At 38.5% G+C, this 26,748-nt stretch overlaps 1 protein-coding gene across 1 annotated transcript in view; it reads left to right on the plus strand.

The window, feature by feature from the left end:
• Positions 1 to 26,748, plus strand: part of LOC122533217 (discoidin domain-containing receptor 2) — a gene marked incomplete at its 5' end in the record, with an annotated part of 90,937 nt that overhangs the window by 32,521 nt on the left and 31,668 nt on the right. Inside the window, 4 exons of the mRNA XM_043662709.1 lie at positions 4,826 to 4,965; positions 6,395 to 6,602; positions 9,835 to 9,990; positions 14,676 to 14,851. Coding sequence (XP_043518644.1) covers positions 4,826 to 4,965; positions 6,395 to 6,602; positions 9,835 to 9,990; positions 14,676 to 14,851 — 680 coding nt within the window. The remainder of the gene's footprint in view (positions 1 to 4,825; positions 4,966 to 6,394; positions 6,603 to 9,834; positions 9,991 to 14,675; positions 14,852 to 26,748) is intronic.

Below are 26,748 nucleotides of genomic sequence, written 5' to 3' on the forward strand. Positions count from 1 at the left end.
AATCCTCTTTTAAATTTTGCACAGTAATAAGATGTAAGGATATGTAAAGTGATAGTATACGCCATATTGCAAGAGTTATTAAAAATCTGTGGTATTTGCCGATTAATTTCATGGAAAGATCTCACCTCATTAATTCTGACGAAATTTATCAGTTGTTGCTACTGATAGTATCTGAAACGTAAACGATAAGTTTCGTTACCATTTGTGTCGTAAATTTTCGAATCGTCACATCATATTCAGTCCATACATGTAGTACAAATAGAGCAAAGGATTATAGCAAGATCCACGGTGCTTCTAATTACGACGTGATTTACAAGAGACTTGCTTGTTCTCCCCAGCTCCACGTTGTTCGTAATAAACTTCTCGAGCAGTTCGTTCCGGCAAATTCACATGGAATTCGTAAAATCGCGCGCTGACGAAAGTTCGGCAGGGAAAACCGCAGCCAGCGTCCGGTTAAAGGCCGGAAATTCGAAACGAACCGCGAAAAGTAAGAGAGAAACCGGGTTCGGAAAAACGCGTAACTCGCGGTCGCTGCTGGCTTTAGGGTTATTGCAGTCCATTTTCAATCTGCGTCCCCCCCCCCCCCCCCCCCCCCCCCCCCCCCCCCCCCCATCCCGTCCAGCTCTCCCCATAGGAGGACCGTGGTGTGCGTTCGTGCGCGAATACTCGAAAATCGTGGTGTCTGGGCGTCGAGAATCCGTGCAATAACTGCCGCTGCGGCTCCGCGCCGCGAAACTCTTCCATTCCCCGAAACTGTATTTCGTTACACTTGCGGCGCATGTATCCACCGACACACATTTTTAAAATAAAACCGCCGGATCTGTACGTATAAATCTGAAAAATAACGTTCTTCTCAACAACCCGGGAACTAGGACACCGAAAGTTCACTCGAATCGTAATTAAAACACGAATATGCTTCAATCTTTTTTACACTGTTTTTTTTTTTTTTTTTTTTTTTGAAACTAGCATCGAATAATCTCTCGGCGTGTCGCAGGCAACAACTATTCGAGCAATTCTTCTTTTCGTATAAATGTTCGAGATAATATTCCGTCGATGCTCTTTCTCAATTGTTCATTCAGACATTAAGAAATCCATTGATCGTGATGAATCTGAACTCCCCTCGTGCGCTCACATTCACTTGTGACTTATATAGTTCAAGATTTCTAAAAGGTTGTCTCTCAACTCTTAATAAAAATTTGGAATTGTGCGTTCAGCTCGCATGCTGAGTATTGTTCAAATAGTTTTATAACCAGTAATGAAGTAATTCATTTAGTAGAGGTTTAAAGAAGATAACTAAAGATATTATAGTATATTGAATAAATACATGTCATTCAGTATTAAATTTTTAGACTTTTGGGAATTTTAAGCCAAACGGTTAAGTAAATCTGGTTTGAAGATTCTAATTTGAGAAAAGAAAAGAAACTTTATTTCTATTGAGTATATTTATTTAATCGAGTGATCTTATTTTATAGTAAGTAGTATAGAATAACACTACTATAGTGAGTAAATAAATCTAGAATGGAGCAATGTCACAATAGTTTTAGCTAATACAGTGTAAAAGTTGTTCCACGAGATGCTAACGTTCTGCAAAATTATGGTATCCGTGTTTGATTAATTCTAATTTTGAGATTTCATAGATCTCTATCTATCACAGTTATTAATTAAATAAAACATGCGAAATAAAAATTCGAAAACATTCACGAAACAGTCATTATCTCTGCTCCAGGTAACGCCCGCGGAAATACTAATGCAAAGATAATATAATAGATTTACATCGTAATTACATTGTAATCCTTTTAGATAGAATGATGAGGGTATTTGAGATAATATTTCGCCGGCGCTTTCAGCGCGGGGATCGATATTGGTTCAACTAACAAAGATAATTCCTGGAAATTAGCAGCAATGGCAAATCGGGGAATATGAATTAGGGGGATCGTTGGCCAGCTACGTTGCCTGTTCCTGATACTCGAGAACCGGCGAGTCGGTTTTTCAACGAGTCACAAAGGTTGATTGTTAATCGGTGGGCAGAGGCTGGTCGAGGTAACGGGGTCGGCAGAAAGAGAGGAGAAAAGTTGGAAAAGCGATGAAGACAGGAACGAGGCTTTCGTGCGAGGCGTTCTAGTGGACTCGTTAGTAAGGCTTAAACAGACTTTACTTTAGGGACGAGCGTGTTTCATGGGTCTTTCTAGTTTCTCCTTTTTATCGAGCGCGCGTGTAGATTTGGAAATATATTTCGTTCGTGCAAGATACGGAGTATTTTACAGTTTTTCTTACAACATACTTTCTTCGTGAAAACTTTGATTGTACTATTTGTATAATTACGTAGATATCATTGTTTGATCGTAGACTGCATTTATAGGAAATTGAAAAGAGAAGAAAATATATTTATATGACACATGTGATGTGCAAAATATCGAAAGTACAATGATTTCAGCAATATTTGATATGTAATACAATTTTCAATTTTTACCAAGATTCTATTCTTTTAAATTACAGTCTCAAAGAATTTAAATTTGCATAAAGAATTAGCAGTCTAGTTATAACACGCATAATAAAAATATAAAAATATATAAAAGTCCACAGTTCAGTCACCGTGTATTTTAAATATTTCATTCGACGCTGTAGTTAGAAGCGATGGAAAATTTATTTGTGCAGATTTGCTATTTAGCGGCGACGCCGATGTACATAATTACTGTTCTAAAACGTTTCTCTAAATGCAATACAAAAGACTTATTTGCCAAATGTAATAGATTCACGGGACTGTATCGATGAAATTGATGTATGCAGTAAAATGTTCTTAGACAGAGTGAAACACGGAACGATGTTTAGCAATTAGAAGCGGTCGAGAAAGGGTGGAACAGGAGGGTGGAGTTCGTTTCGTCCTGAATCCGTTAATGGACTTGTCAGTAACATATAGGGACGGGAAAGAATGGGTTGATCGGATTGCCGGACCGAGGATTCGAATCGAGATTTTTCATTTGTAGAACGATTGCACTTGCAATTGTGCTATCTCCTCTGTCGACGAACACCCTGCTGCCAATCTGAAAAAATTTTTTTGAATTTACATTTTGAATCACGAATCCACCACCGTTCCCTTTCGGATAATCCGATCCTTTGCCCGCTCGGCTATCGGAAAAAGATCAAATTTTATTTGCTTCCATTTTCTCGTTTACTCTCGTTACCAGTAATATTTACGACGACTTAAACGCGGAACGCTTATTCCGTCAAAGCGTATTTATCTAACAGCTAATCAAAATGCAATGAATGAGAAAAGTTTACAATACAACGAAGAGTACGAGATTTTATTCACGTTATTTTAGGAAACTAACATGCACTTTGCCTTGTACGATACGTCCGCGGTGAATTTTATAACGCAACGAAGAGCAAAAAATTTTAGGAAGAATCATTCAAATTTCCGAAAAGTACACCGATGTAAAAATTTCTAGAAAAATACCACGCAGAAAGAAAATGGGAGGAAAGGAAGGGAAAAAAGTAAAAGATGTCGAAAGAAAGGCAAACAAATTCTCACGGGGAGCATCTGCGACGTTTCCCCGTTAAAATTCGCCGGCGAAGACCGCAGGACTCAATGCAGTCGCAGATTGCACGGAACGCCTACTGTTCAGCTAGCGATTAATTAAGGCAACATTCAAAGACCAGCTGTCGTTCGGTTGAAAATAGGTTTTCAACGGGGGCTGGGCGGAGAGGACATCGCGCGATTTGCAACAAATGCGTTCACGTTGAAACAATTTGTTCGTTTGATAGGGACCAGGCGCGCGGGGACCGACAAATTTCGCGTCACGCGCGACTCGCGGATTATTTATGTTACAGATTTTATTGTCTCGTTTATCGGTACGCGGTGTCGATGGGCTAAATCGGATCCCAACGACGTAACGTGTCATTTTTCGGACTCGCCGGTGGAAATATTCTCGTCGTACTCGCGCTCATGTTGTTAAAAAATATAGAAAAGAGAGAGAGAGGGGAGAAGAACACCGGGAGGAAATCGGTACATTTGTATGAACGAACGGGATTGAAAAAACAGTGGACCGTTCGATTGTGCTGCAGCCGATCGCGGACGTTGTTAAACTCGAATTAGTCGGCCGGATTCGATTTTTATCGGACGCCGCTGTCCTCGGTTGTCGAACCATGCGCGCTTCTTGATGCGCTGATTCGCTGTGATTGTTGAAGGATCGATGAAAAGACATTTCGTGTAACGTTTTTGTTACGATACGTTGTAACGGCGGAAGTGTAACGAGGCTGGATTAAAACGTGACAGACCGATGTTCACGTTTTTCCTTTTTTTTTCTTTTTTTTTTGTTTCCGTCCTCTCTACTCGAATGTTTTAACTCTTTTGGTGCCGAACGACGAAAGTGACAAAGTGAAAATGACGAGTCTTTATTTGTCGGATGATGCGCATTATCGAATTATTATTTACTTATCTTTTGAAATACGATGGTCTTTAAATTCTGTAATTACATTAAGCGGTCCCCGCTTAAGTGTCGATAATCAGAAAAGCGGACGGTTAAGTAGAAGTCTATTCTGCAAAATGTTCGTATCAATCGAATATCAGCTGATATTTTATAGAAATACCACCTCGCATTTTATTGTGCGAGATATAATTTCGAAGAAGCGACAAAAACTTAAATGAGAGAAAGTGGAGACTACTGTATACTCTATATCGAATTCGTCGGAGGACAAGAGACAGTAATATTCAACGTTAATTTGTTTCGTATAAACACGATTTTACTATACTTCATTCGTCAGTATAAAATGCGCAATATCGGTATTTCCGCAGTAATGAATTTCTCTTTGACTTTTTTTGTTCAAGGATACGAATGGGTAGGCTGGAGAAACGACACGCCAAGCATGCTCGGCCGTCCTGTTGAAATAACCTTCGAATTCGACTATTCGAGGAATTTCACTGCCATACACTTGCACATGAACAATTACTTCACCAAAGATGTGCAGGTACGTTGAACATTCTAACTCCATTTCGAACGTATCTCGAACATAGATATACGGTGGAAATGTTTTCTCGGGCAGATATATATATATATATATATATATATATGTATGTACACATACGTATTTTCTTCCGCGCGTTATTACCTGGGAATTCACTACGAATTCGATCGCGCGCGCGGGGCAGACGATATTCAATCGTGCTTCCTCAGATTATTCCGATTAATATTCCAATATTAATATTCCCTTCTGCGCGGTGATCGATGTTTGCTCAATCTGTACAAACTCGCAACCGAGAGTCCATGAATTCGTTATGATTCATTAAAGTTCGCGGATGACTGGTTAATGAGCGAGAAAGACGTGGAAATCGCCTTCGGAACGTTTCCATTTCCGAACGAGCGCGCGTTATCTTAACGAACCGCGGCAAGCTTCGTCGAAGAATTTCCACGGGTCGTTCTCTTAGAACGCGAACGGAACTTGGAGCGATGTCGCGTCGTTGTTAAACTCGCGATATCCCATCCCGGTGATTCGCTCTCTCGGAATCCGCGCGGTTTAAGAATAAATTCACCGGTCTGTAAAAAGAGGCGTTTTATTTACCGCGAGAGACAAGCCGTCCGGCGAATGAAATTTCTCGTCCGATCGGGCCGAGAACGAGGTTTTTTTTTTTCTTTTGTGCGCAAGGGAACGATATTGCCATCTCGGTCAAATGTTATTATATTTCGTTTCATGCACTCATGCGATATGCGCGTAGCAAATGATGGCGAAAGTGGAAGATAAAGAAAGGAAAGGAGAAGACGAAGGAGGAATGAAAGGAAGAAGGAAAAGAGGAGGAAGCGTTTCCATTATATTAAACGATAAGTTTTCCGTAATCTTCCGCGGTAGAGAACGGGTAACGGGGATTCGCGTTGTTTAAAGAAAGGGTTATACAATCGTATCTTTTTATACGTCGTCGTATCTTTTATACTTTCGTGCAATAAATCGCATTCACGTGAGCAGCATCTTACCACGGTCCAATTGTTAGGCTAACGTTAATGATTTCAAGAATATTTATCTAGAACTTTTTCTCCTTGTTCCTTTTGTTCCTTTTAATTTAAATTGTGCTAATAATTTCAATTCGAAAGAAAACAAGAAAAGAAATCATCCATTTCAACAGTATTTTAAACAGTAATCGTGTGAATGGTCGCGCAAAATATTGTTAATTTTGTCAAGAAAATACGTTGTAATTCTTTTTTCTTCAATTTGTGCACCCGCGCAAGGACAAAAGCGTAATATTAAAAAAGAGAGAGAGAGAAGGAAAAAGAAGTGAGGCATTTCCATCACGTTCGACGATTTCCTCGCTTGTTTATTCGTCCACCGATCGCTTCATCTTCGGCCACGACCGAGACGATCGTGTTATCTCTACGCACACAAATACGCACACACGATTCCTCCGCAGGTCTTTTCCTACGCGAAGGTTTATCTTGGCGCCGGTGGAAACCAATTCAACGGCGAGCCAGTCCATTTCTCGTACATACCGGACCTGGTGTTGGAGCAGGCACGTGACGTTACCATAAAGCTTCACTCGCGCGCCGGCCGTTTCCTCAAGCTTCAGCTTTATTTCGCGGCGCGCTGGATCATGCTCAGCGAGGTAATCTTCGAATCAGGTAAGGGAAACACAAACGGATCAATCGATAAAAATCTATTTTTCATCCCTTCGATTCGTGAATTCGAGACGCGTATGTATGCGTATGTGTGTATACTTTGGCGCGGGAAAAAAAAAAACAAAGACGAAAGGATGAGAGGAAAAAATACAGAGACGTCGGCGTCTCTAGGAAGATAAGGCGAGAGAGAGAGAGAAAGAGAGAGAAAGAGACACCGCGCGAATCGTGATACTGAGATATCGGGAACGAAATAACTTCACGGATTTCAAGGCTGCCAAGGAAACTTCGCCGCGAGTGGAAACCGCATCCGGCGCACGTTTCCGAGCCGTCGTTCGCGAACTTTTGGATCAAGAAACGGATGAGTTCGAAAGTCCCTCTCTCTGTCTCTCGCTAGCTCGCAGAGCGACACCAGCCCGGTCGATTCGATTTCCAATCTTTGGTGACACGTTCGCGCGCCGTGACGATAGAATCGTTGGAAAAGATGAGGGATAATCAGGCAGCTGGGTGCAAACGACGATACGTCACAACGTATTCTGATGGAACGATGAATTCCTGAACGCGGCTGACAGAGGACGAGTCGCCGATGGAATTCTTATTCGCGTTCGTTATTAGTGGAGTCTCTCTCCATGAGCATCGCGTTGCGAATTGTCTGATTTATTTTCGAACGTTCGCGTGTTTTTATATCTTGAACTCTTGAGTCGACGAAGGGACGAAACCTAGATAGAAATTCTATATTTTGCGTATTATACACGCATGTATCTATACGTGGATGAAATTGAAGGTTCATAAAGACGACGTGAAAACTCACAAATATCAAGCGTATTCTACATTTAGCTTCTCGCGGTCGAACATGATTATAGTGGCGATATTTGAAATCCGTTTCCAATACCGAGTGTTGCGATCAAAGAGAATTTCAAATGATTATTACGCTGTTCGTAGTATCTTGCCGAAGGAATACGCCAACCGCGAAGGATTAAATTCGTAGCTCTAAATTGGATAGACTCCGAAAATAAATTTCAACCGGATACGTATGTACGAAATGCTACGTTTCGTAATTCATACTATGTAACGAAGAGACACGAGTTTGCTTATTAAAATTTAACACAGTCTCCACTTCGTATACGTTTCATCGATGCTTTGCTCATGCAACTATACGTTCCAACAGAATGATTCCACCGGATATTTGGTCATTTTAAACAAAAATTGATAGAATTCTCTCGTCTGATTTTGTTTTATCTAATTTACAGTCTTATCGCGAAATTAATAATATCAATAAATGTCATGGAGTGATTGAAGTTCGACTCGTGTGCAGAGAAAACTAACTGAAAAATTAATATCCGATTGTGTTGTGCCAGTTGCATAGTATATTTTATATTCTATTGCGGGTCGATCTCGCGATTTAGTGAAGTAGGACAAAACTTTATATTTGTTCAAGACAATGGTTCGAAAAGCTGCAGAAATTATTCAAAAGCTCAATAAGTCAATCTGTCATTATCGCACGAGGCGGGTGTGCTGATAAAACAGAAAATATAAAAATATAATTGCTTTTTAAGATTAAGATTTTTCACATTATGAAATACATTGAATAAAAATATATTATAAATAAATTTTTTTTTTTTATAGAAAATGATTTTTGAACATATTGTTAAAACCATCGTTTTAAACAACTTTTTTCTATATATAGAAACGCCTGCTTGATTTTAGTTTTCGAGAAAGCCGAGATTACGCATATAGGAAAATATTACTCAAAATATTAATTTTTACGATACATTCGAGAATCATCGAAATCAGTAAGGTCATTACTTTATACAGAACCTTCATCTGAATAATAAATTACCTGCAATTTTATTTCACGATGCAGGATACTTTTAGTTTTCAAATAACTAGCCTTCAATTATAATTACATTTTCATTTCATTAATTGTCCGATCATTTATTTATGGACGAGAGTGTAGGTTCCAAAAAGAACGTACTTGGGTTAGCAGCCAACGAGTATTAAACAACAAAAACTGGATAATAAACATCTCAAATTAAACAATAATAAACATCTCAAATTTATGTCAGAGGCGAAACCGGATTCATCCTCAACGACACTCCGTTCCAAACATTCGGAATTACGCGAGGAGCGAGAAAGAAAGAGAAAGCGCGCGTTAATTCGAAAATATTGTCGCGGCTTATAAAACATTCAAAGGCGGTCTACTCCGGTTATTCCGGTGATGTTGCTCGGTCGTCCCGGAAGTATCAGCGACCGAGGGAAAAAAGGAAGGCGGAAATATCCGCGGCACGTTGCGCGAATCAGAGCACGTGGTCGCGAAACAGAGGATTGCGGAGCGAAGCGCACGCCCTCGAGAACTTTCGTTTCCGTGGCGAACAGCGAAACCGTCGTTAATCATTCTCTTGGTGTTCTGTTCCACGTTCCCGCGAAAGATAACTTTGATTGCTTATCCTCAAAGTGGTTGGAATTCCTCCGTATCCTCCTGTCCCGCGCGACCCGTTTCCATTCCTTCCACGCGAACGTGGCGCGAATCGTCCTATTTCATTTTCCGCCCCCTATCGTCTTTGATCTTTTCTGTAATTTCGACAAACGAAAGTTTTGAAAGAGGTTTTCACTGTACATTTACATTTTTTTTTTTAAATAATTTTTAATAATTTGTCGGTAATTGTATTTATACTTCATATTTGTTATACTTATTTATTTCTATGTACACAGAACTTTGGTTGGTAGTGTGTGCAGTAAATATATACTACAATTGTAATAAATATAATAATATTATATATATTATATTATATAATTATGATATATATTATGTATTATATATAATTATAATCCTACTTTATCGAACGTGCTATAAATTCATAATCATCTCACATGCTCTACCCTTGAAACACGAAACTTGCATCTATCTTTCGTTCCCAGTAAACACAGTTCATTGTCAAAACAAAAATTTTTCAATTCTTCAGAAGATTATCCGCGGAATAGGAACGAGTTTATCATTTTAAAACGGGCACACAGAAGTGGCCGGTTATTCGCGTTGAAACGAACAATCTTAGTCGCTCTCACAAGTATCTAAAAGATCTCCCCCTTCTAAAATTACGGCGATTGCATTGACGTCAAGTTGCAGTTAATCCCTTACGGGGTGCGACCTTGAAAGCGACCGCCCCCCCCCCCCTCTTCATTCAACATTTAATTCCTTTGATAACTGAAAATTTCATTAACCTTCATCTCTGATACGCAGTGATCTCCGAATGGAACAACACCGACGACGATGAGCCGAGGAACAAGAGTGCCATTGTACTGGCGACCGGCAGCCCCTATCAGAATAACGAGGGTCCACTGCAGAGAGACGAAGTGAAGGCCACTTTTAATAAGGAGGAAAACAACGATAATGCCCGTAAGTCCGCTCGTCGATTTCTGCTATTGTTGCATCGAGGCGGTACCCTTCGTAATTTTCCGCACGATTTCCACCCTTCTTTACTATACCATCCCCCTTCCCCCCCCCCCCCCTTCTCTTCTCTTCTTTCGCTCGTTCCCTTTTTTTCCCCTTCTTCTCTCCAAGGTTGCTCTCCTTTTCGCCCTTTTCGCTTCGAATTGAATGCCGATCACGAACGCTACGCCTCTTTTTTTCGTTGTTCGATTTTCTTCCCATTTTTTCCCCATCCCCATCTTTTAGTCCGCGTTTCTTCCGCTTGTGTCGCGACGTCGAGACCTTGTTTCACGATGCTCCGTATGAGTTTCACCGCGACGAATTTCGCAGAAACAAGAACGATTTGATTTTTTTTTCGCGATGTTGCTTCGTCGCGAAGTAATTTTTGGTTGGAAGCTACTGCTCCAGTAATGGCGTCCGTCGCGTCGAGATGTTGAGGAACGGACGTTACTGCGATCGATCTGCGGAAATGCGCGAAACAGAGTTAGTCGGAGCGTGCGAAAAGTCGAGAATTTTTATTCTTGATTGTAGTGCACGCAAGATAACATCGAGATACGAGAGGCATTTGTCACTTTTAATTTCTACGAGAATTTCGAATTAAGATTTTACTCGCAAAAGTTTATATCGTCTGAAAAGTGAATATTTGGAATATAGTCTGGAATTTATTGTTACGTTGTTCAATAGTTTCACGCGCATGATAAATATTCTATTTAATATTCACCAAACACACTTACATATTTTGAAAAACATATAATACATTGAAATATATGAATCACTATAGTTTCAATGACTCTCCAAGACAATAAATCACTTGCTTCCTGAACCTTCTTCCTTCACCTAATTAGTTTTTACACAATATAATATGTACAATTCATTGCCCGTAGATTTCTGAACGTCATTTAGTATCTATTTACGATTGAAAATATAATTAGATTACCTACAATTCATCGTATCGCTATATTTTCTTTTATACCTTTAAAATACATAAATGATTCATAATTGAATTTAAAGTGCATAAATCATTCAAAATTGATCATTTCGAACAAGAATCACGGATCATAACGCACAATGCGTGCGGTGAAACGATCGCTGTACCAACAAATCGACGATCCTGTTACTTCCGTAACAACAAACTGCCGCGATCGCGATAAGTAGGAGAAAGCAGTTAAATTGCGCGCGATTCCATAAAAGCCGGATAAAGTGTTTACACGCAGGTTGCACGACTCTCGGTTGCTCCTCTCTTTCCTCGTACCTTTTTAATGCGCCGTAACGTCTCCCAGGTGTTTTCAAAAAAATTCTCGGTCCGCGGTCAAAGAAACGAAGCGGAAAAGACTCGGCGATACTCACCCGGCGGCCTCCGTAAACCGATAATGTAGCCATGCCTTTGGTTTTACTATCCCCTCCCCCTGGGTAGAAAGCAAAATCTAATTAATTTCTTTTTATTCCTATTTACCGGCTGCCCCGTCGTCGGAGCACTTCGCTTTGAATTGAAGTGTTAAAAGAAGTAACTCCGGAGTACTGACCGCCATTCTTCTATCGCCCGTTTCGTTCGGTAAATCGTCCGGTTGTCTTGGAGTTTCTTCTTCTTCTTTTTTTTCCCCTGCCCCCCCCCCCATCTCCTTTCGCCTCTTTTCTACGTGATCCATGCCTCGCGCATTAAGTTCAATTGATCGTTATAGTGCCTCCTGTTCGATCGACTTTCCATAAAGGGAACCAATCGAATTATATTGGACTTCTCGCGTGTTTAAGATCCGATTAATCGGTCAGTTTAGAACCCACGCGACGAATATCGAATGGAGGTTTTTCTAAGTACATGCACCGCCGGAGATTGAAGAATTTTCTATGTCACTTATTTCAGTTTGGTGAAAATATCGGTAAATGGGATAATGTGTAAAATATTTTGGGACAAGAGCGGCGCAGAGATATAATAATAACAGAAACATGGAAATGTAAAAATGTAAAGAACGTAGAGAGATAGGATAATCGTTCGTATTAGGTTCCATGCGTGCGCGCTACTGTTAAAATAAATTATACAAATGAACTTGCAGAATTTTTTCTCTATTTTCACAAGTTCATTTGTGCAATTTATTTTAATATTTCTCCACTGTACAAACATAAAATTGCAAAAATAAAAAGAAGTATTTATTTATTTTTTAAGTTTCAAGTATTTCTATATAATTTTGTAGAAATAATAATTAATACAGACAATTCTCCTATATTTGTACAAATTGTAATTAATACAGACAGTTACCCTATGAAAATACAAAAGTATAGAAATTTCCATTGTTTCGTTATTAGTCTTAACACTTAACTATTGGCCAAAGAAGAGTTGATTCCCTCTGTAATTAATAATTACAGTGACCAATAGTAATTACAAGCTCGCGGAACTTCTCTCTGCTGCGTTACTGAAAGAAAATTAAAAGCCTTTGCATTCAATCGATGAGCATGCAAGAACTACGCCGTTCAGCTTTCCATGCGATGAAACCAATATTCCGTTTCTTGCATAACGATTCTCAGCTTGCAAAGGGTAGTGGAAGAAGCGGATGGGAAGCGTTACGAAGCGTAACGTTCGCTTTTCTCTTCGTGCATTCGCACGAGGCAGCGTATGAGAAACAAAAGGAAAAAGAACAAGGCGGGCGTTCATAGCGTTCTCAAGTGAAGCACGAAACTGTTTGAAAATTTTCTTTCGAATATCAGGAAACAACGAGGAATAATGAAACAACGTTCTCCCGAATGTTCCCCAGTTGAAAAAAGAAAGCAATTGGCGTTCTAACGAGAAAGGCAATTCCCGTTTGATTATAATTGCTCGCGATTAGTTTACAAACTATTACGAATTATAGATAACGCGGGTTAAAGGTTAATTTGGAAGAATTGAAATTCATACTAGTGTAGTTGGGATGAATGTCTCTTTTCTTTTACAAACTTCATACCGTCGCTTCTCATCGAATCATTTTTGGTTGTTAAAAATCGAGTTTGAAAATTTACTATCTTTCACACCGCTAAAAAAAAATTTTACCGCGATCGGGCCATCAGTGTCGTTCAAGAGAATGCTTCTCGCTTATCTTACGGCATTGCGTGAATATAAAATTTAATATAATGTAAAAATTTATACATATAGAATGTAAAATATATTGAATTCCTGAGAGAACGGAGGTTTTTCTCTGTTTCTTTTTTTTTTTTTCGTTTCGTTTCGGTTTCACCATCGGCGTCGAGGTGCGCGTTGAATGACGGTAAAATGACAGACGATGGACATTCGATCCGGCAATAAAAGCAATGGATCGATACGGCGCTGATCGATCGTGATCCAATTACGACGAGCATGATGAACGCAATCATCATTATCAAGCCATCGTGCATTATGCGAGGTTGCCTTCACGATAATATCCAACGTGATAGGTCGTGTACTTTGGCATATTAGGTGGCCAACCTGTAACGCGGACAGATAGAGAGAGAGAGAGAGGAGTGCGTGCGCGTTTCGTGCATCGCGTACAAACGTTTGCGACCGTGGCTCGGGAAATGCGTCAAAATCGAACGCACGCAAACGACGTTTTGCTCTTTGTTAGTTTGCATCGATTGCTCGATTGCCAGCCAGTTACTGGAGAATCAGATCTTATCTGCGTGGCGGGGGAAACGGGGAAGTTAATGGCGAATCCAACGCTGCAAATGGTTAGATGATCATTTCGCTCGCGATAGTATCACGTTCGCTGGGAATCCACGAAAAGCGTTGGCCAATTTGAAAGTAAAAAGTTTCCGTCTTCGCGCGAGTATTTCACACTTTCACGGAGTAGCATAAAGATAGTTACGTGTGTAATGCAGTATTGATTAAGTAAATTTGATTATCCCGTGGTTAATAGTTATCTCTTAACATTCGTTGCATTTGTTTGGTAGTTTTCTAGTTTCCTTGCTTCACGATCACGCCATATTTAAAAGACAGTTGCGCATACTAGTAAATCACATGTATAATTATAATTTAATTATATTATATAATATAATTCCCTGTGCAATGTAAATATATGTAATATAATGTAATGTAATCACGTGAATCACATATTATATGATAAACATCAGAAAATAATTAAAAGTACGAAGTAAAATTATCACGGACGATGGTAGTAAGTTTGCATTTTATACCTAACGACAACTAATGCAGCACAACTCGTTCACAAATACACGCCTCGCTTCAATAACCCTCTCGTCCCTCGCAAAACGCATCCCTCTTTTCTATTCGCGTGATTTACCACTCCAAACACTCTTAGTATTCATCCCCATGACCAAATGCATCCCTTTTTCTACGTCGGGCCCGTTAGCGTGCCGCTAGACCTGACTACGTGTTGGGTTTTCTCAATCGGCGTGCATTTGCAGTTCTTCTGTCCTATTACCTCTTTATCCATGTTTCTTAGTCTCTCGCAACGCTAAACACGTGCAAATGAAATGTACAAAAATGTAAAACGAACTTCAATGGTCGTAAAAATGATATGTTCTATTTTGAAATAATTTGAAGCATCTTTCATTGGAGATAAAGAGGATATTTTGGTGTTCTGTTTGAGATGAATATATCAACTCACAAATAAACTTATTATTAACAACTGATTATAATTATTATATTTAATTAATATGTATATTAATGTATTTATTAATTTACATATTATTAGTTCCAGACAAAAGCAAGGAGCCAGAATCGAAGCAGTTCGTCGGTCTGGTTATCGGCATATTGACCACAGTGATCGTAATGCTTCTGGCGGCCATCATGTTCATCTTTTATAGAAACCGGAGGCTGAAAGCTGCCCTCGCGCCTTCGACGTTCTACGATCAACACGGCGACTTGAAGGTAAAGAATGTCCCTCGAACGTAATTTATTTCATTCTTTTCATGTGAATTTGACGGATTGTGTGTATGAATCCACGTTTCAAGCAAGATCGCAGGTACAAACCAGGTAGAAAATTAGTCATTATCAGCTAGGGCGTTTCGATTCTAATTTCCACCGTAAATCACGCGTATTTTCGCTCCGCTCGAGCGGAATTGCAATACAAACATAGGAAGCGCAAAATAGGGGAGAGAGAGAGAGGAGAGCCTCGAACAAACAACAGGGTCGCAGAATGTTCCGGGCGAATTCAATCAGGCTTGCGAATCCATCGTTTAAAACTTTCGAATTACCATCGTTTCAAAGTTTACATTGACCGAGTCTCATTTAAAATCCTGCTCCGGATCGGCCGCCATTTATTTTGCCTTTTGCCGTTTCCTGCTCCCCCCCCCCCCACTTTGCCTCGATCCATCGCGCGGACAAAAGCGAAATCGTTAGAAACGCGAGACCGCGAAGGAAATGAGGCGTTCGAACGCAACCTCGTTAACGATCAACTAACTAATTGCTTTAATTCGAAGTCAGCAATTTGCCAAACGACCGTGGCCGATCTTGTGTCACCGTTTCCGCGTTATCGTGATTTCCCTCCGCTGTCGCGGATCTGTCCTCTGGCCTCTGAAACCCGATACGATCAGATCACGATCCCCGCAGGACTTTACCAGAGGTATTCGCGTTCGATTCTCGTCGCGATCGCTTTCAATTTCGGTCCGTTCGTTCGAGAAAGTAGCAGCATCGGGGGGAAACTTTCGTGAAAAATCGTTTTAATTTTGAGCGAGAGGGATGCTATAAGACCGCAGTGAAGTTTCTTCCTTATTTCAATCCACAATTTCACCAATCACCATGGAACGATTTGATCCAATGAACGAACGATCAAACTGTAAACCTGTCCTGTGAATTTTCGCAATTTTGTTTCATTTTTACAGACTCTTCATTCGCATTCGATTATTGTCCTTTCGATGATATTATCATTTGGAAAGTTGATCGTTTCTAATCAAATATTCGGTTCAGAAAATCTTAGATTCTGATTGAAGTAATAGTTTGACTGTGTTCCTCACGGCTAGTGTGAATCAGGCTTAATAAAGTGAACGGCGGCGGCGCGGCGGCGCGGTTATTTGCTCTCCGTTTTCACGGTGCGTTCGACGAAAAGGCGTTTGAGCAATCATGGAAAAACGTCTTCGTCGTGTCGGACGCGTTGAAGCCGGATGCGAGGCGTACGAATGAAAAAGAGAGAAGGAGAACTAAGGTGGGGCTTGGTCTGGTCAAATATTTTCCTTGCAGCTGGCGAAAGAGCAAGTGGGATTGCGCATCGATGGTCGAAACGAGGGATCAAAGCGGGTCCCTTCGATAAATAGCCTGCAGCATGTAACAAGCCCGAATATGTTTTTTACAGCCGAGTATTTTAATTGTATGGCGGTTGTTGGTTACGTTTATTGATGTCAGCATATGTTTTCATTCGTGGTTTATTACATAAACGTTTGAGAAATTTTTTTCAAAATTTCCTTGTCCTTGTTTTGGGTTCATATTATAAATCATATTATAAAACTCAAGTACACATTTTGTGCGCGAAACATACAAAATGTGATGTTAGAATAAAATCAACATGCATTGGTACACTAATTTATTGTTTTCAAAAAAAGAGAAAAAGGAAATACTTGTATGCTTGAATGCTAGAATTGTATTAATTGAAGACTGAAATGAATCACTATTTAGATACCACTGTTTTACTTATGTATAACGAACATCTGCAGTGGCGGATTTTTTTCTTCATGCTCGGATGGAAGAAATCTAATAATTTAGAGAAATCTAATTATTAAACTCAAAATTTAATAACAATTTCCTTGCTTAAGAATTATATAAGAATTATAGAATTATATTATATTATATTATATAATTCTATAATTAAGAATTCTATTATATATGAATTTAAAAGTTATAATATAAAATGGACAAGCTTTAAATATTTTGAAATGTATAAAAAAAACATTTCTCAACTCGATAAAACAAATGTTAATAATTTTATTCTAATTGATCTTTTAATACCAGTATACACTTCTAATGACAATAGTGATTTCCTTGCTTGGAGTATTTCAGTATTACACACTGTGTAAAGGAAATGAACGTGTGTCTGCAATTGGCCAAAAAACGTGCAGTAATAAACAGCGAAATAAAAATGCATTAAAAACGTAGCCAATATTCTATGTATTGTGGAAACGATACAATCTTTATACGAACGAGCGAAATGTGTTTGAAATGGAGTGGTGTATAAATAAAAGGTACTTACTTTTAATCTAGAGTGTTCAAAGATATGAGAGAAGAATATTTGGACAGTATGATCGGGATTATTTGAGCATAGAATAAAAATGGAGTAAAAAGCAAGGGAAAGCAAATATAAAACGGAGCTGCAAAGGAGAAAGAGACTGATCAAAAAATAGAATGACATGTCATTTTTAATTCTCGTTTGAAATAATGTTTTGATTGTCGAATAATTAATAATTCTCATTGGATATCATTGGATATATATATGTGTGTGTACATGTATATATGTTCTTAGAAATATTTCAAAGTACTTGGAGCACGTAGCAGGATTATAAGAGAAGGATCACTCGTGACCTATCAAGCCGATGACCTACATCGGTGCTGTCCAAGTTAAGCTGTGGAGCTTAAACAGTCCCCTTCACTCTCTGTCTCTATTTACTAAAGTACAGAATCACTAGCTGACACCAGCTTCAACATAATACACGTATTATTGGCACAGACTCGCGCTCCTCCAAAGAATAAATCTGTCTTGGTGGCGGCTAAGAAATCCAGTTTGTGAAAAATTTTTTTACTTCGTGGTAGCAACGAGAATGATTGAAAACTGAATGAATTGAAATTTGGAAATGAATTTTGGAAAAAGACCCACTTTGAAAATCATATAAATCTTTTATTAGTCAATTAATTTTGAACAATTGATATTTATTCATTTTGGTAGTTTCTAATGAGAGAAATAAAGAACACACGTTTTCATCCATATTTGCTATATTTCAAGATTTCGAAAAATGCGCTGTCGTAAATCTAAACAAAATTTCCACGAAGGATTATCGATTGGTCGTTTTAATCACTCTGCTGTTTTGTTGGTCACCATATTCATTCCGCCAGTGTTTAAAATTAATTTACGATATATTTTAAAATTATTAATCGGTCGTTCTGACTTCGCCGGTAGTTTCGATGTTAAAAATTATTCCCAACGTGTACACGTGGAGAAATTGCTGAATTAATAATCGTCCGTATTCCTAGCTTTCGATGATAAAGGACGAGGAAGTATTTAGTGACCCGTGGTGAACATCGCAGGATTAATAACAAGCTAAGCTTGGTCCGCGTGAACGGGCAGCCACGACCCTTCCTCTTGGACCCTTTCTCCAAAGTGTACAGAAGACAGTAATTAACAGATTGATGAGAAATAATAGGAGCCAGACGGTGGCGCTCGATTCTCCCTTGACGCTCTTCGAATCTGTTCTCCAGAAGCGAGTTCTCTTCTGTTCTCAGCACAGAACGGAGATACAATGCTCTGACGTTTACAATTCGAGACGTGACGTCAGGGTTATATTAAAACCGGTAATAAACATTAATTAAATCTCCGCGTTTCGCGCTAGACGTGTCGAATGCGCGATTTATTGTTTCAGGAAGCTCGAGTTATCGTTCTCGCATTGTGCGCTACAGCGGGGCACAATGGACGTCAGACAAAGGAGCTGTACAATATGTTTTTTGATAAATAGCACGGTGTACAATGCAACTGTACGAAAATTCTATTAAAGAGAAAAAAGACATTGTTGTTTCAAATTTTTTTCAATTTCGCGGAACGTTGAACGTCGAAAATTCAAATTTACTCTTAGCCGTGCTATGGTAAAATGTAGCACTGGAAAAGTGGAAGAGGACATTCGAATGAAAATCTGGGGATAAATTTTTCCTTTTTTTTTTTTTAAACGCGTGAAGCATCGGCATCTTCATTTTCTAAAAATTTCGAACTTTACCGTGTGAAATCAAATGTCGCTCTTCCGTGTTTCCCCTATTTTACAATTCTACTCCCATTACGAAGTATTAGATCGTTGCGGAATGAAATTGTCAATTTCTTGGTAAAATGTTTCATTTCTATTCAATTCATACGAAAATAATATTTATTAATTACATTATAATTCAGTTCACTAGATTCGATACATTTTGACTATCGTGAGATAGAATTACAAATACCATTTTCATAGGTTTTTTTTTCCCTGACTATTAACTATTTAACAGGTTATCATTATCGTTATGCGTTACGAGCAATTGTTGCTCTATTAAAACAAAGTTTAAATTACCAGTATTCCTAAAATTTTAATATTTCTAAAAGAAACTCATTCGAATTCAATCGTAGATATGACACAATTGCTTAGTTTTGATTTAGTCTTTGCGCAATAAATCTACCATTTAGTTCTGAGATTTAACCCTTAAACGCAGCATTGCAACTCCAGAAAAATTGTCGAGGGTTAAATCATTGACCAACAAACGTCACTGAATATTCACCAAGTCCTAAGTAATTTTTCATGATCGTGAAAATCGGCTGTTTCACAAGTAACCCAACATACCCAAATTGTCTTCAAGCAAACATCCGTGTCTCTGAAATGCGGTTGTACACGCGAAACGAGAATGGCGCGGTTCACGGGCACCAGGCTAATCTTCTCATCGGATCATTACGGAAAGAGACAAAAGCGCTTCCGGTGGGGTGTGCTTCGCTCTTATTGAGAAGTGGCACTCCCGTTGAAAGAGGTTCCTCTGCCAAGAGTCTAGGCACCCTGTCTTGTCCTCGCGTCGTTCGAGCACGACGAACCAATATAATTCTCGCTGAATAAATTCTTTCCCCTCCCCGTCCACGGATATAAAACCAGCCGAGCTGACTCCACTTAATTAAAAGAGCTAGCCGTATGGGCGTATTGTCGGCGCGAGAGACGTGCGTTATCTAGCTCGTTCTCGCGCGTCCGTAAGCAAGCCTGTGTACACACACGTTCCTGGTCTTTCGCCTCGTCCCACAATGCCACTCCCGACATTAGCCACCTGCTACTTGTCTCGCCTCGACGTTACGAAGCACTCCGGTTTCGCGATTTCCCTTTTCTCTCTCCCCTTTCTCTGTGTCTCTGTTTTTTTCTTCTTTTACGCTGGACCCGACCCCGTTGCGCATTTCCGGCAGACTACGGGCTTTCTCGCTGCGAAAGAAAGATCGCGCCAACGCGCGTCGAAGTCTCGAGAGGAAGCGGAGACGTTCAGTTTGGTTAGGTTTGTTTGCTGGGATTACTTTGAAGAAGACCAGCGCGGCTGCAACGAACTCGCGGCGTCAAGATTAATCAGCCGTTTTTTGTTTCTTTTCTTTTTTATTTTTTGTTTTCTTTTTTAGTTATCGTGGAAATATCTTTTTCGGTTCGATGGAAACGTCCGTGAATTGGAAATGGATTTTTTTTTCAAGTTTTTTTTCCGCTTGGAATTTCGGAAAATTTCACAGCGACGGAAGCGCTCGTATCGTTGTTTGCGAATATTGAACGATTCGTAGCTTTTTGCAGTTTCGAAATTCTTCTGTCAACGAGAGGATTCGTTAATTAATCTCGTATATTTCAAAACACGAAATTTATACAATAATTTATAAATTTGCTTATAATTTTTCAATAGAAAATTTCAAAATTTATATTATAGAAGAACAGTTTTTTCTCCACTTTTTTCTTTCTTAACCACATTTGTAAAATTGTTGGGATTTGAAATTCTAAATTGAAAGTAGTTTCTTTTTATCTCAGGAATTTCGTTTCTAACTACAGAATTTTTAAACCATTGCAACGAAACATTGGTAGGATTTTGAATTGGCTGTATTGGCTTATTTTTCGTAACTGCAATTTTCTAAAAAGCTTTTAAATCTAGAATTTCGATGTATAATGTAATAGATTATTATATAGAAACTTCTCAAAATTTTGCCTTCTGACACGAAAATTTGTCTAAAATCATTGTAATAACAGAGCTATGTGTCGCGAGGTTTGCTTATTTTCATAATTGCAGTTCTCTGAAATTAATTTTGTAGAATTTTAATAAAACTCAGTGTACGGAAATTTTAATAAAACTTTGAATTATGCTTTATGATGAATGTTATTCATTTTCTACAATAGCAATTTTTTATAACATAAAATTCTAACTTTCATTCGCAATGAAACTTTGATGTAGACCCTTTAATTTGCAAATTTTGCTTATTATCATAATTACAGCTCCCTAAAATTTATTTCCTGAGACTGAAATTTAAATTAGAGTAATTATTGGATGAAATTTTGACGAGCCTTTGAACTGATAATATTTCTCACAATTCTAAATTCGTTTAAATGTAGTAATTTTAGTTGTCAAAATTTTAAATTAGAATCATTGGAATGAAACGTCAATAAGCGATGAGAAAAAATATAATAGAATCTCAGGTCATGTCAACATTTGTTTTACATTTCTTCTGAATGCCTCGAATATCTCAGCGTAAGGGAACATGCCTCGTCACTTTTATTTGCTATTTCAGTTTGTAAAAAATTACGTCACCGCGAATCTCCGTCGCGAAATTAAACATAATATACGTAACCTCTGATATATTCCATATTGCTTTTTTAGTAAAATCTCGCATCTCGTATTTTAGCGGGGGTCCGAGATCTTTTTGAAATTATAAATTATATCGTAATTTCGTAATAATAATAAACAATACTTAAAATAAAAAATACGCGAGATATGCAGTATTATGTATAAAATAGTTTGATACAACAGAAAGCTCCTGTTACTAATAAATATTCTCTTCGAATAATAAAATGCTCGGATAATGGCGGTTCAAGCATGGTATTGTTCTCGTATCAAAACACCTGTAGAAATATGTTTAAAAACCTGGCATTTTCGTCGATGAAACATTACGGCTTCATTGTTCCAGTAAATATGTCTGTTTTTTTCCCTTGTCGTTGTTAATCCGTGAAAAATTAACGAGCGATATTTCGTCCCTATGCTCGTGAAATTTACTCGATGGAAGAATGATGAAATATTTATATATCTCGTTATGATGGCCGTATCAGTTTTAAAATAATGAGCGAACCACCAACGCGATGATATACGCGCGCGTGTTGTTATAACGAGATCCGATAGTACGTAGATATTCTTTATGTCTCGCGCGTAGGTTGCTTCACAGTAGATTTGTTTCAATATACCTACATGTAGTATTATTAAATTTCTACCTACCAATCGCAAATGAAAAATACGACGAATACATGGAACGATTTAAAATCTTCGTGTCTCTTCTTTACGAATTTCAGCTATTCGTGTTTCCAGAGAAAATTATAGATTTAAAATCTTCGTGTCTCTTCTTTACGAATTTCAGCTATTCGTGTTTCCAGAGAAAATTATTTCGTTATGAAGAAATCGTTAGTTCATTAGGAATCAATAGTTGCGTTAATATTTGCAATCTGCAGTTTGTGGATCTTCAAATTATTGTGGTTGTGAAAGAAGAATTATCAAAAATTTGCTTAATATATTTTTTATCGTTATTTCTTCTGTCCAGATCTTAAAAATTTTTTTAAAGTGATAAAATTTAAAGGAATAGTATTTACAATGTGACAAGCTGTTGCTTGGTCTTTAGTGAGTTGATTCATTCATGCTTGGTTTTGAAATACCTATACGCAAAGATGAATGTATTTCTCTGCTGTATGAGTGAGCCTCGAATGAAAACGACAACGAATATTTTAAACAAATTCCTATTCGTTCCTTCAGATATATCATCGACGTGATATGTATCGAATCATTGATTCATTCCACTTACAGAAACTATCGACAGGATGCAAATTTCCGTCGGTTGATCTTCGACGAATAATAATTTTAAAAACATTTCAATGTCTCATCTAAGACACATAGCAAGAGATTTTTTATTTTATTGTTTGTTTCTTCGAAAACTTCACCTCTTTCACCTCCCAGCGCAATGGTAAGCTCAAGCTTGAAATGTTTCGTGCAACCGATCGGAACAATACCGATTTGTTTGAATTTTTCACGTGTTCACAGCCGTATTAACGTGCTCTGTAACACAACGCTGTTTCACAGTTCGTTACTTTTTAACGTATCGTGAAAAGTATGCGTTTCGCGAATGGACAACGATGCTTAACAAGAGTCAGTGTCCTGCCCTATTGCGAAATAATGGTACTGGCGAAACGAATTAATCCCTGATCATTTCTCAACGAGTCACGATTATTGCAGATAATTTTTGAATTAAATATTGGGAAATACGATAACGGACTGGAGAAACATAAATGAGTATGAAGATGTGCAGATCTTCTTATAAATATGTACAACAATATAACAAGTTGTTGCAATTCGTTGTTCCCACTCTCTGAAGTCTCACAAAAGCCATTAAAGTTTAGTTTCCATAAACGTCTGCCGTGACGTTTATTCTTGCATTTGCACATTTTCTCTCCATTAATTCAGATAAACTTCGTAGACAGTTTAAGAAAGGACTCGAGGACAACTACCTAAATAGTTGGTTTCTTTCGTGTTCTAAATTCAAACTGAAACACTTGCGTTGAAGCATACACACACGTTAACATTCATTCATGCACGATATGGACCAAAATTAAATTCATTTCGTTTCATATGTATCATATTTTGTGCCATCGCTGAACGAATATTTATGCAATTTATGAAAAATTTATATGTGTAAAAATTTATGGAGCACACATAATACGCAAAGGCTGGTAAAATATTCAGGGGGAATTCTCTGAAAAATAACAAATTCATCATGATTCGTGATTCGTAATAATAAGAGAAGATTGCCGAATTTGTAATTTAAAGATGCAAAAACACGGGGAATGCACGCACTACGTAAAATATAAAATAGCGAAAGTTGAGAATTTGTAATATCGTTCATAAAAATTTTCGGTTGCATGAAACTTCCCTATGGCAAGCGTTTGAGTACTTTAATGAGTCATTGTATTTACACAAATTTCACCAATCAAAAAGGAAATTTTCGAAGAACATAAAATCCATACTGACACTTTTCTTATACGAATTTTGTTTAAACAGAAGATACTTATTGCCCCCCCCCCCAAAAAAAAGGAAAAAATCGCTCGATATTGGAGCCGCGAAGGGAAATTCCAAGAATTCGCTGAATATCCCCCCCCCCCCGCGTCGTCGCATCTTCCACCAACATTCTACGATTTATTTCTGAAATTCCAAGAAATTGAAGTATTTACAATACTTGTGATAGATTATTGCTCGGCTCCTAACGACTTAATAATCCAATCACCGCTGTCGTCGACGCCGCACGACATCTCCATCAATCATCCCCTCCGAGTTAAGTTAATTCCATCCCCTCAACAGCGAATCCCTCGATGGAACCGTGTAATAACACAAAAACGAATTTCGTTTTACCGTTGTCGTGGAATTTCCGGCGGAGGAGGGGTGGGAGGGAGGGAGGGGGATGAGGGCGAGGCCCTAGGAAACCACCTGCGAGAAAGGCACGCGTGATTTCATTAAATTTCATGGAATTTATTATCGTGCGGCCGATCCGTGACGCAGGACCGTAAACGCGCTTTTATTCCGATTCGGTGTGTGCATGGTATTTCAGAGGCGTGGTAGCGACGGTGGCAGGCGCTGGGGTCGCGAAACGCGGGAGGGTGGGCGAGTCGCTGGGTCGGGCGGGAGGCGTTCAAAAGTGAGGTAATGCGATTACCGACTTTAGCTGGGTGTGCGGGGGAGGTTGGTCGCGATACGAGGGTCGGCCGAGCGAAAACAGATTATTTTAATTTAAAGCAACAAACTCCCCTGATTCCCGTACACTGTAATCCAGGCCGCAAATTTGACGTACGCGTGTATCCCGATTGTCGCGGCCGGTAGTTTCCGGATTAAGCATTAGGGGACAACCGGCGCCGGCCAGGCAGGCCGTCTTCTTTGATGAAAATCAAACAGATTTTCTCTCGCTCGCCAGGGCGACCGTTGTCTTTGTTCCCCCTTCGTTTCTGCACATTGGTCTTTTCCTCGTCATGAATAAGATTGTCGATTCGAACAGCCGACTAACGCGAGTAGAAAGATGGATCGAAGAATTCATGAAGGTGGAAAAAGTGTCGTGTTCAAGTAGGTTTGTGCGTCAATCTTCGTTAAGGTTCAGGTAATTTATCTGACTTGCAACGATGAATCGCGTGAGCTGCTTTTTTCGTAGTGTACGTAATTAGACATTTCGTGTCTATGGTGGAGCATAGACACGCAAGTACGAGGTGCATTTCGCAAAAGTTTCAAAGAAGTTCGTTTCGAGATAAACATTCGCCTGTCTGCTTCCTCCTAATTTCTTCACATGAAGCTGAACATCAACAACAGTCAAAATTGTATGGTTTCCATGATTACGAATAGAGAGGAATCCAATCACTGACTTTTAAAATGAAAATAAAATGTAGAGCAATGAAGACTGTTGATAAGTCAATCAAATTCTTTTTCGTAGTCTGATTTTCTTATTTCAGTACTGAGTAATAAATTAGAAGAGAGCGTTTTAATATTTTCACTGATCGGTCAGATTTAAAAGAAATATAAATAAGATATAAGAAATTTTATTAGATATAAGAATTCATACAGATATAAATTCATACGTTTTAAATTTTGTAAAAGATCGACGCGACAGTCAAGATTTTTGAAATGTCAGAAGAGTGGCAAAAATATTTCATACCGAAATTAAATAAGAAGAGAATTTGCTCGGAATTTATTCCGACGCGTGAAAATAATACGTTGTGCCAAATTTTTAATTTCATGTCACGATTTATCGTGTAATTTGTTATTTATACTTTTAAAATTTTGTAGATGGTCAACGATACGACTAATCTTGTCAAAGTCTAAATTTTTGAAATGCAAGGGAACAACGGAAATGTTATTAATCAAATCAGCAGAATTAACAGACAGGCGCATTAAATTTTAAATCTGCCTCCCTAAAGAAAATTTAAAAATTGATTATTTGAAAATGGAACACATCACGTTAATTTTAAATTTTACAAAGGTACGTTCACCTACTTAATTGATCTTCTGATAATCAAAATTTTGTGAAATGCGTGTATCGGATGAGTGGTAAAAATATTTAACTCCAAAATCAAGTCAGAAGATAAAATTAACACGCGCTATTTTAAATCTTAAAATCGCTCTGCTGAAAAATTTAGGAAATGTAACTTTTTTTCAATGGATTCTCAATACAATCTTCTTAAAATTGAACATAGATAAAGTATATAAAAGAACCAAAAAATGGGAACATTTTCAGAACTATTTAAATTTATATTTATCCCAATTATTTGAAAATTATTTAAATCGTTTGATCTCATTGCTCTCTCAGAATTAATGAAAATTGTTACACAAATCTTCGTTCACTTGATCATTCGAATCTACGATGATTTCCTCAATTGAAGTTTGTAAATATCGAAACCAAAGAAACGGTAGGATCCAATTTCTATAATTAATTTTGTTGGGTGGAATTTCTAGAAAAAGAACGAGAAATAAAGTGATAAACGACAGTCTTGCAGGAGGCGGATGTCGAACGGTGGCGGAAAATGCGCAGATATCCGACAGGTTGAACAGCTTTCGCCGGAACAGGGAGGGAGTGAGGTGGAAGAGGGGGGGGGGAGAGCGGAAGTATGGCCCATGGTAATGAAAATGGCAAAAAGCACTCTGTCGCTAATTAATGGAAGATCGTTTTGTTCGTGAAATCCAACCCCTTTTCGCGCGCTTGGGATTTCATCAAGTAGCGCCAGCGGTATCTCAGCATTTCGATTCGCTCTTTTTATGTTTATTCCGAGCTAATTATACCGCGTCGAATCTGTCGTGTTTGCCAACACGAGATCGCTGTT

This window comes from Frieseomelitta varia, unplaced genomic scaffold (assembly GCF_011392965.1).
Source record: "Frieseomelitta varia isolate USP_RPSP 00005682 unplaced genomic scaffold, Fvar_1.2 scaffold_507, whole genome shotgun sequence".
Taxonomy (NCBI): Eukaryota; Metazoa; Arthropoda; class Insecta; order Hymenoptera; family Apidae; genus Frieseomelitta; species Frieseomelitta varia.